Source organism: Sebastes umbrosus, chromosome 21 (assembly GCF_015220745.1).
Source record: "Sebastes umbrosus isolate fSebUmb1 chromosome 21, fSebUmb1.pri, whole genome shotgun sequence".
NCBI classification, from domain to species: Eukaryota; Metazoa; Chordata; class Actinopteri; order Perciformes; family Sebastidae; genus Sebastes; species Sebastes umbrosus.
This window is the reverse complement of record NC_051289.1, coordinates 5,454,504-5,464,877: the sequence shown is the minus strand read 5'-3', so window position 1 is coordinate 5,464,877 and position 10,374 is coordinate 5,454,504. Positions and strand designations below refer to the sequence as shown.

At 36.5% G+C, this 10,374-nt stretch overlaps 1 protein-coding gene across 2 annotated transcripts; it reads right to left on the bottom strand.

Moving 5' to 3' along the window:
• Positions 1-201: 201 nt before the first annotated feature.
• anxa13 (annexin A13) lies at positions 202-8,644 on the bottom strand. Of its 2 annotated transcripts, none has more exons than XM_037757158.1 (11): positions 8,487-8,644; positions 6,511-6,586; positions 6,309-6,403; positions 6,022-6,192; positions 5,843-5,876; positions 3,976-4,055; positions 3,668-3,736; positions 3,480-3,581; positions 3,117-3,192; positions 2,048-2,160; positions 202-1,525 (listed from the first exon to the last, which is right to left on the bottom strand). In XM_037757158.1, the coding sequence occupies exons 1-11, from the start codon at positions 8,499-8,501 to the stop codon at positions 1,406-1,408; spliced, it is 951 nt and encodes a 316-aa protein (XP_037613086.1). In that variant the 5' UTR covers positions 8,502-8,644; the 3' UTR covers positions 202-1,405. The 2 variants fall into 2 exon arrangements, with proteins under 2 accessions (XP_037613086.1, XP_037613087.1); XM_037757159.1 differs by having other exon boundaries at positions 6,022-6,189.
• Between the last annotated feature and the right edge of the window lie 1,730 nt (positions 8,645-10,374).

The following is a 10,374-nucleotide window of genomic DNA, read 5'->3' as shown; positions in this document are numbered from 1 at the left end:
CTGCATCATTATGCATAAACAATTCTATGGCAGCTGTCGTGTATGAGGCCTTTAACTTCACAAAAACAGTGATTTTATTTGTTTTAAAATGTCCTTATTGTCGATTACAATTTTAGATTTACTGAAAATACGTTTTTTTTTAATGTGCATTTCTTCATCACAGCAATGGGACAGCCAAAGGTCAAATAAAACCAAACATGGTGACGTTACAGGGGACTTTATTTGCAGTTAGACTAAAGTTCTTTGGCTATAGAGAGACAAACACTAGTCCTATGACATTCTGGTTGTAATTATCTCATTTACTACAGTTCACTTGAGTATCTACTCACAGTTTGTTCCTTACAATAGTGGTACTTTTAACAAATCTCAGCTGCCTTATAAAGACACACAATATGACATCAGACTGTCCAGATGTTAAAGATTTCTTCTCATATACCCTCTGGCCTACCTAAAACAGTAAACTAAATAATATATATAATAAACACTCTACTGCGTTAGTCGTAAAATACAAAAAAAATATATATAACAAGGTGAGGTGTATTTGGATTTGTCAAGTTTTTCTTGTTGAATTAAATGATAAAACGTACAGTAAATCAATATATAGTGTCTTCTGCGAATCAGAAAAATCCATAAAATCACATAACATTGCATATCCTTCATGACACCCAGCTAAGATTCCTTCATTTCAAACGTTCACATTTCTTCATTTAAACTTCAAGCCACATGGAGTGATTGCATTATTAGTTGTAACAGCAGTGAAATATATAATTGTCACTGAGTTCGGGGCACGGAGGGTGAAAGATATAGAAAACAAACAAACATGAATAAAGAATTATTTGATCTAAAACAGATTAATACTTATATACGATGGTAATAATGTAATACTCATGTCTCATTAGTAGTGAATGCAGCAGCAGAAAGACATACTGTGGCCTTAGCTGACTTTTTCCCAGTGTACAAACGTGATTATCCCATCAAGACATGCACCACCTGATCGTTTAATTGCATCAGTGTGACTACAGTCGGCTCCTGGAAATGTATAAAGCTTGGTGCTTGTTTACAGTGATACAACTTACATATCACTGTGTAAATGCTGGTAAAGGTGTTAAGAACTGGAGCTAGAAATTGACTAAGAAATGGGCAGTAATTGACAGATTAGTTAATCCAGTTCAATGCAATTTTAGTAATTAATGTCTGTGGGAAAAGTTTAAAAAGAGAGCCACCTAACTTCACAGTAACTCAGAAGAGTTAATTATTCTATCACTTCCACCCTCCTGCTCCCTACATAATGTCACATGGAGAGACTGAGTAGTCTAGTTAGTTAGTCAGACAGAAAACAGCAGCGCCCTCAGTATAAACATACTCTGCCGTCTCCGCCTCTGCTGTCCACGTCTGCACTGCTTGCTCAGTGGCAGATAGCCAGGAGGAGGCGTTTAAAGTCGCCGCCGCACTCGTCCCTCAGGGCCTCTTTCAGAGACACGTCGTACTTCTCCAGGTACAGGTCTTTGATGGTCTCCAAATCGTACTGTTGACAACAAGAAAAGAAAAATTAGAGAAAAGCAATCACACACCATCGGTGTGTTTACATCTTCTTCTTCTTCCATCTATGCTCTCTTCAAAGCCACCAGACTCCCTTGACAAAAATATTAATTTTACCTCACAGAACACGGGAGTTGCTGTTCTACTGCTGTCTTGATCGGTTAGTTTGTTTGTGTTATTGTGTGACTTTGGTGTTTTAAAGGGTTAGTTCGGATTCACCAAAGTCACACAATAACACAAACAAACTAACCAATCGAGACAGCGGTAAAATTACTATTTTTGTCAATGGAGTCTGGTGGCTTTGAAGAGAGCATAGATAACGGCTTCAGTCCCCCATCGCAACCCAAGGTACCACTTTACCACTTTACCACCCTATTTAAAGTATGAGGTCAAAGCTATCATTTATTTAGCATGACAAAGCAAAGAGCTTTAACCTTACTTCTCCCTCAAAAATAGAAAACCATCTTTATATATTTGGCTCCAACCGTTGATCTTTCAGTGCTATTACCTCAGAGCGACACACAATGATGCGGATAAGGGTGTCCTCGTCAGTGCCCGCTCCTTTCATGGCGTCGTTCAGACGTCTGGCAAAGTAGAGCTGAGGGTTCTTAGCACATCTCACTGAAGGGAGGAAAGAAAGACCTTCATTAAATACCTTTTGTCAACCTCTGACATTATCTACACACATAGTGTTATTATGTTCTACCCTCATGATTTTGTGGGTTTTTTAAATTTGAAGGTGACGTAATGTGAGAAATCCACTGGCTTATCTTTCTACGACAATAAACCTGATAAGAGTTCTGAATTCAGGTCATACACTGAGTATACTGTATTTTAATATTCAACCAGTGCTCGAAGTGTGCCAGTACTCACCGGTACACAGTACCGGCACTTCTGTATTTTACTCCTGGGCGTACCGTGACTTTTCTTGCACAAAGGCACTTCTCATAAGCTGCCGGTACTCTTCTCCCTGTCAGGTTCTCTGGGAGATTCATAATCATACGGCGCAGTGCCAGTTTTTGAGCCGCACCTCATAAGCCGTATGAACATAAGAACTATGTGGCATCTGGTTCGTCCAGATGAAATAATCATTTAACTAGTAATAATAATGGTCCAAAATTATGTAAAATTGCATAGTTTTAAAACCTTCAAATTTTCTTCTCCTTTTCATTTCCTAGTATCTTTTATTCACTGTTGAGATTCATTATGTGTCTCTTTATCCTGCTGCATAATATGTAGGATCATCGTGACTGGGATATATGCTACGAATAACACAGGAAAGCACTTTAACTATTAACAGTAAACACACCACCTTAACCCTATAATGTTCCAGTTGGAATATTATGGGAGTATGATAGGCCTACTATAGAAGATTTATAGCCCAAGTATGATAATATAGCAAAAAAATCACAGCTGATAATGAATGACACAATATAACATGCTTAAATAAATAATGAATAAATAGGAATAAGTCGTAAGAGATTACTGATACCGGCCGATACACATGTGAATTAGAGAGTACTGGCACTTTTTTCGCTTCGAGCACTTTTATTCAACATTTTGTATTTCATACTAACCAAGAGCGATGAAGCATTTCTTCAGTGTCCCAGAAACCTCACTCTCAATGGCATCCAGGATTTCAGTTCCAGACAGCTACATATGGAGAGAAAATGACTAGTTGAATCTAAGCACTAAAGTGGTTTGATTTTCCAGGTCAACAATTTCCTCCTAATCCTATAATTGAAGATGTTCAGGACATTTTTTAAAGCTCCAAGAAAGTCTGTCTGCACGTGCACAAGAACCAAGACTTCTCAAGGGGTAATGCAAGACACCAACCCTGATCAATTCCTACGCTAGCTGAAGATGAAATGTCAGGTTCATATGCACTGATATGTAATATCACTGCAGCTGTCTATGGACGGCGTGACACCCAAACCTACCTGCTCGTATATCTTGAAGGTGGCCTGGAGCTGCAGGTAATTTCTGGAGGCCAGGATGTAGCTGAAAGTGGACTCATCTGTCCCAAAACTACCCTCACCAGCCTGCATTAGAAACAGCAAATATTAATATTGTTCAGGATTAATGAATCTGCTATGAGGTTATTATGAATTTAACATTGAAACGGTACCTCGAACAGGCAGGTAGCGTCTTGCTCAGCCAGTTCCTCGTCCACATCGTAACTCTCATCTCTGTTGCCCTGGAGGACAAAGAGTAAGATGACTTTTGCTGTGTGGTGAGGCCTTTCTGTGCGACTGACGCAACTGTATCTGGCCACAGTTTTACTAATGAGAGGGTGTCTGGGTTGTGGCCAGTGTGTGTGTGTGTGTGAGTTCATAGGGAATGATTGGGCTCAGGGAGAGTGAGCTCGATTTCAGTCCCACAGCCGACAGGAGGAATTCAGTTACGCGAGTGGAGTAGAAAGTCAAGGCCGCTTACCTGCAACAGAGCCGTGAGCAGGTTTCTTACGTCGCCGCTTGTGTCTCCCTCGATGTCTGCTTCAAGATCACGCTCATGCACTAAAATGTAAACAAAAAATGTATTTTAAGTCTCAGTATTTAAAGGGGAAGTCCACCCCTATATACTCTTGTACCAGCAGATACAAGTTTGTCGTGTTCAGTGCAGTCTGTGTTTAATGTGTAATGAAGTTTTTTGGTGTACTAAAGTTAACAATTATCCTACATTTTCAAGTCTGACCTGATTTCCTTCTTAAATCCTGTGACTGCAGTGTGTTTTAGTTCAATGACACCACCAGTTGGTATCTTTAATGATGGATTCCTGCCTGTATGATTAAGTCTAGAAAGTATGCTTCACTTTTTGATTCTCAGACACTGACACCAAAACCTTATACTTTTATAAAACTGAGGATATTCTTCAACCAAATTCAATTAATAGTGATTACAAATCTGAAAAAGATAGATGAAAAACAGTTACAGTAAAATAATAATTTATACAGTGACAAGGAAACTGGAAAATTAGAGACTGACTGTGTCAGAAATCACTCCCTTGTTCACTCACTGCTTCCTAGCTAATGGAAACTCATTACTCAATATAGTGCCAGGAAGAAACACTCAGGAGTGAAAGATCAACATTACGTCCCCTCAGGAAGTACAGCACATTCATTATTCTAGTCAACATACACATAAAGTCCACAAGAGGAACAGTAAAGAGAGTCAAATATAGAGGCTAGGCTTTTATTCTTAGTATCCTTATAGTAATAACAGATGCCACCAAAACAGCTAAATTGCCCCATATTAATGTGATTTATCTCCTGTCATCACATCTTCCAAAATTAGACAATATGAATATCTGTCAGGACATAAAGCTTAGTATTTATGTTGGAAATGCTGGTAGCAATACAACATACTGTTTTAGAGACTTATACGTTGTACTATGTGGCTTTATTTATAATTAATAAATCAATTATTTGTGTTTTTATAGCAAAATAAAGCTAAAGTATGGTAGAGGTGGATACACAAGCAAGAAAAGAGATTTTTTTCACAGCATGACAAACCAAAGATTGCCATATTGTGAATGGTTGTTGTTATTATTACTTAAATAAAGGATTAATAAATGTGCTAGTTATCAATACACAGGGTGGAATGTGGCAAAAGTTGGGTGAGCATTCCTACTGAAACCCAGTGTTAATGCTAAATTATGTTGTGATGCTTTGAGTGTCTATAACAACAGCTGATACCAGCAGCTAATAACCTGATAAACTAACATGTTGCAAGCACAGGCACCCAACTGCATTATCTTTGCCCCAGTAACTCACAATCCTAATTTAATTATTAACTTTTCATACAGAATGCCTTGATATTAAGTGACAGTGGAAAACTATACTGTATTTATCAACTATACTGGGAATATATTAATATATTTGAATTCATCTCACAACTGGGTGATTTAAAGAGGAAAACATGCAAAGAAACTAGTTAAGAAACCCTCGAGTAATGAAAGACGATGTGGTAAATATAATCAGCTGTGAGCGCTGGTATCATAGTGAACAGGAAGTTGCAGCAGGATGGGCCTTGACTAAACATCGTGTGACTGTACATACACGGCTAAAGGGTCAAGAATAGTGCAGTATGTTATGCATCATAATGAGTCACCGTCATAGCCATTTCCTCCAGGATTCATAATACAAGGAAGGGAAATAGTGACATTTAGTGATTTATTCACTGGGTGAGACGTTTAACAACTGTATAGCATGATTTGTATGCCACATAAGATACAACAATATAGATGGGATGGATGTCAAGTAATGTATGCAGTAATAAAGTTAAAGTTTTACTTATTGGCTTACCTTGAAAGTAGCATTCCTTAAACAAGGCAATGTCCTGTAGGAAACAATTACAGTCAATACAAATTTAGAATATTCTACATTAATACAATCTAAAACTCATTTAATTATTCTGATGTTACTGATAAAACCATTTGAACATAATAATAATTTAATTTGATGCTTTTGAATTTGTGACTGACAGAGTTGGTGGCAGTGCAGAGGATCTCCACCAGGACGTCCTCATCGGTGCCCGCGCCCTTCATGGCCTTCCTCAGCTCCTTCACGGCGAAGATGACGGGCGGGTCCAGCATGGCAAGGATGGCGTTCTCGAAGTTCCCTGACAGCTCTTTCTTCAACACGTCCACCAACTCCTATCACAGAGATACATCATTTAATTGTGATTGGTAATTCAAATTATAATAATCATTTTAATGGTTGTTATGGTAAAAATGAAACAATATTCTGTTTATTACTGAATGACACTCACATCGTCATACTTCTCGAAATAGCCGTTTTTAATTTCCTGACGCTGATCTGCGCTGCGGTTTGCCAGGATGTCAATGATGGCCTGCTCATCAGTTCCTGTAGAGAACACAAAAACAGATGCAGTACGATGATAAAAAACAATGTAATATGCAAGTCATACTTACAGGGACATTACTAGAATTAATATAACATTTCCAACTCACCGAACCCTTTGCAGGCTTTACGGATGCCCTTAATGTCGGCCATGACATCAAAGTCCTCATAGGGCACGATAGTGGGCTGAGAGAATAACACAAGATATTGTTATTTAGATTAATTTAAAACAGCGTCCGGTAATAATCTGGTTACATCACACTGATCATTGTTTAAATGAAGTTCGGAGGGTTCATGATAGCGATGCAGGAGCAGCTGGCTGATGGGGGAGGGGAGAACCATGACACAATGAACAGTTGAGGAATTCAGGGTCTTTAAACAAACTTGGTGGAGGCCGTATGAGTAACCGGCAGTAACCAAAGTGCAGTCCAGGGGGCCGGAACTTGTGTGTGTTGAAAACTGTGTTTTCAGTGAAATACTGGTAGTATTTGTACTGTGCTTTCAGTGAAGTACCAGCAGTGTTTGTACTGTGTTTTAAGATAAGATATTCCTTTATTAGTCCCACAGTGGGGAAATTTGCAAGTGAAGTACGTATATGTTGTATTTGTACTGTGTTCTCAGTGACATATCCGTAGTATTTGTACTTAAGTACTTAAGTAAACTTAAGTAAAGTTGAATAAGAATTGTATGTTGTAGTCAGTTGTGGAAGAAGTAGTACTTAAGTAATAGTAGTAATACCTCAGTGTACTGTTACAAGTAAAAGTCCTGTATTCAAAATCTTCCTTGTGTAAAAGTACAAAAGTATTTGAATCAAAATATACTTAAAGTATCAAAATAAAATTAAAAGTACTTATTATAATGCAGAATGGCCTATGTCAGAATATTATATTATTGGATTATAATTATTGATGCATTAATGTCAACATTACATTAAAATTGAAGCTGCAGTTTGATAAATTTGAAATACTTAACTGCTGGGCAGCTAAATCTAAATAATAATATATAAATAAAATTAATTAATTAATTAAATTAAATTAAATTAAAATATTATATAATATATAATAATATATATTAAAAATAAATAAATAAAAATATATAAATTATATAGTTGATTCAGATTATTAATTCAAAATATAAAAATGTGTAAAGTAACTAAAGCTGTCAGTGAATGTAGTGGAGTGAAATGACAATATTTCCCTCTGAGATGTAGTGGAGTATAAACTAGCAGAAAATGTAAATACTCAAGTAAAGTACAAGTACTTTAGCACAATACTTGAGTAAATGTACTTAGTTAGGTACATTACATCACTGGTTGTACTACCAAATGCTTATATAGTGTAGAATACTTGCACTTAAGTTTAAGTAACTAAAACAAATCTGTATATTTGATAATTTACTTTAGATGTACTCTTGATTGATCTCATAATTACTATTTCAAACAACTAAATCAGTTATTGAAAGCTTTTTTAATGTCCATTGGTGTAACTGAAGTTGCCAATGTGGTAAAACAATAAACAAATGAGCCCAGAGGCACCAAAAAGGACTGAATCTGACTCTGATTATGGAGACCCTCCCCCATCTCTGGACTCTACTCTACTCCAGTCTAACACACAGTCTAACACAACACCTCCAGAGACTCTCTCTCATTCATCCACCGTTAGATGTAACGGAGCTGTGATGAATTCCGCAGGGGAGTGGCTCCTTTCCCTTGAGTAAACCCAGACACGGTTGTCTGTCACACCGTGTCATACACGACGTTTACATTTAAAGAAACACCAAATATTATGAAACCAACACCATTACTCTCTATTCCAGCTGAAATAATAAGATATGAGGCTTTATTATAGGCCTATATGAGGTGCGCAACTGCGACTAGAGGCGCTGCAGTGTCCACTCCATGATGGAAAAACACCATAAATACAATATTATATTGGGATTTAAAGATCGAAATCTGAGGTTTATTCTGGATTAAAATCATGAACCTGTTCGTCAGCCTGAAACTAGAGCTCACACTTAAAGGAGAAGCACAAACTGATTATTAAAAGATTTTCTATTTCTATAAAACAGTGTCAGACATGGTACCTACTTGACAGTTTCCCATTTTCAGGATGTTTTTCCGGCTGCAGCTGGAGATCTGTTGAGGTAAAAGGTGGTAAAGAGACTAGTTTATGGTAGAGAGAGTAGTTAGCGGTACTTGTCCTCCTCCGGATCAAACGAGCAGAAACCAGCGTGTGACGTCACCACAGAGCGCTGCACCGTCTGTTAACCATTTACATCCACAACCAGTGTAGTAGAAATACTCTGTTACTAGTAAAAGTCCTGTTTCAAGTTATTTATTATTCAAATTATTCAAAAATATTGGGTCTTAAGCTCCATCCAACAATGATAATTAAATATGTATAAAAGAAAATCACATAAGTAAATGAGACATAAAGTAATGCAAATTAGAATATAAGGATAAAATATAACATAAATATGAAATAAAGTAATATAAAGTTGTGGTACACAGACTGAATAAGCTGAATGCAAACAGGAATGTAGTGAAGTATACAGTGTGCATAATGAATAGTATATACATAAATAAATAGTACATTCTATAGTACTTTACTTGAGATCTTTAATGAAGGAATTTTACTTGTAATGGAGTATTTTACATTGTTTGATTGCACTTTTACATAAGTAAAGGATCTGTAACTTCTGCCAAGGAAGGGAAGTGATATTTATAGTAACATAGTGGGTGATTTTTATTCCACATAAGATATATTATCTGATAACAACAATATAGATGGGATGGATGTCAAGTAATGTATGTAGTAATAAAGTCAATTTTTGCAATTTTGTTTATTGGCTTACCTTGAAAGTAACATTCCTTAAACATGGCAATGTCCTGTGGGAAACAACTAAGTGAATAAAAAGATAAAATATCAGACTTTTCTGATTTCATTTCATTAGATGCTTTTGATTTGTGACTGACAGCGTTGGTGGCAGTGCAGAGGATCTCCACCAGGATGTCTTCATCAGTGCCCGCTCCCTTCAAGGCCTTCCTCAGCTCCATCTTGGGTCTCAAGCTCCCTCCAACAATGCTAATTAAATATGTATAAAATAAAATCACACAAGTAAAAAAACACAAAAACACAAAATAGTGCAAGTTAGAATATAACGATAAAATATAACATAAATATGAAATAAAGTAATATAAATTTGTGGTAGACAGTAATATATACAGTATATATATACAGTATATATATATATATCTCTATATATATCTTTATATATATAGAGATATATATATATACTTGGAATGGAGTATTTTACATTGCTTTATCTGTAACTTCTGCCACCACTGTCTACAAGAGTGGAAGTGGTTTGAGTATATACTGTTATACATTTTAACATTGATTCCATAATAATATACCACTGTCAAAACCAAATATAAATCCTTACAGGGTATATTAGGAATAAATAGTGATAGATAACTCAGTATAAATGCTATAAAGGCTTCAGTAATGTTACCACTGAGCCTTATAAGCAATGTTACAGTGTATAAACAGCACGGTGATTAGTGGTCAGAGTCCATTTTCAACCAGATGACACAGCATCATGCCAAAACTTTACTTTACTTTTTTTGTGTCCTTGTGCAAAATGGTGAATCCCGTCTTTCTGCAGGGTGATGTAATACTGCTGACCATGACCTCTGTCCTTCCTGGACATGGGGAAAATTCCCCATGTTTGTAATTCAGTGAATTCAGTGATAAACTCCAGATCCTCCACGACACAGAGGAGGAAATTAATGAATGAATGAAATACTTTTAAAACTGATAGTACAGTTGTAACACTCCTCTTTCATCAAATTAACCAACCTTAATTCACAAATTGGTGAATGGAAGCGCAGAGAAAGTTCTAACTTGTTGAAAAGTTTCTCTGCTTTTAATGTACAATGTTTCCATGAGACAGCAACGACAAATTTAGAGCTC

Coding starts and splice junctions, on each gene's coding strand:
- anxa13 (XM_037757158.1), bottom strand. Junction 3,193..3,479: donor CCTTCAAGATATACGAGCAG/GTAGGTTTGGGT, acceptor CTCCATATGTAG/CTGTCTGGAACTGAAATCCT. Junction 2,161..3,116: donor GAAATGCTTCATCGCTCTTG/GTTAGTATGAAA, acceptor TCCTCCCTTCAG/TGAGATGTGCTAAGAACCCT.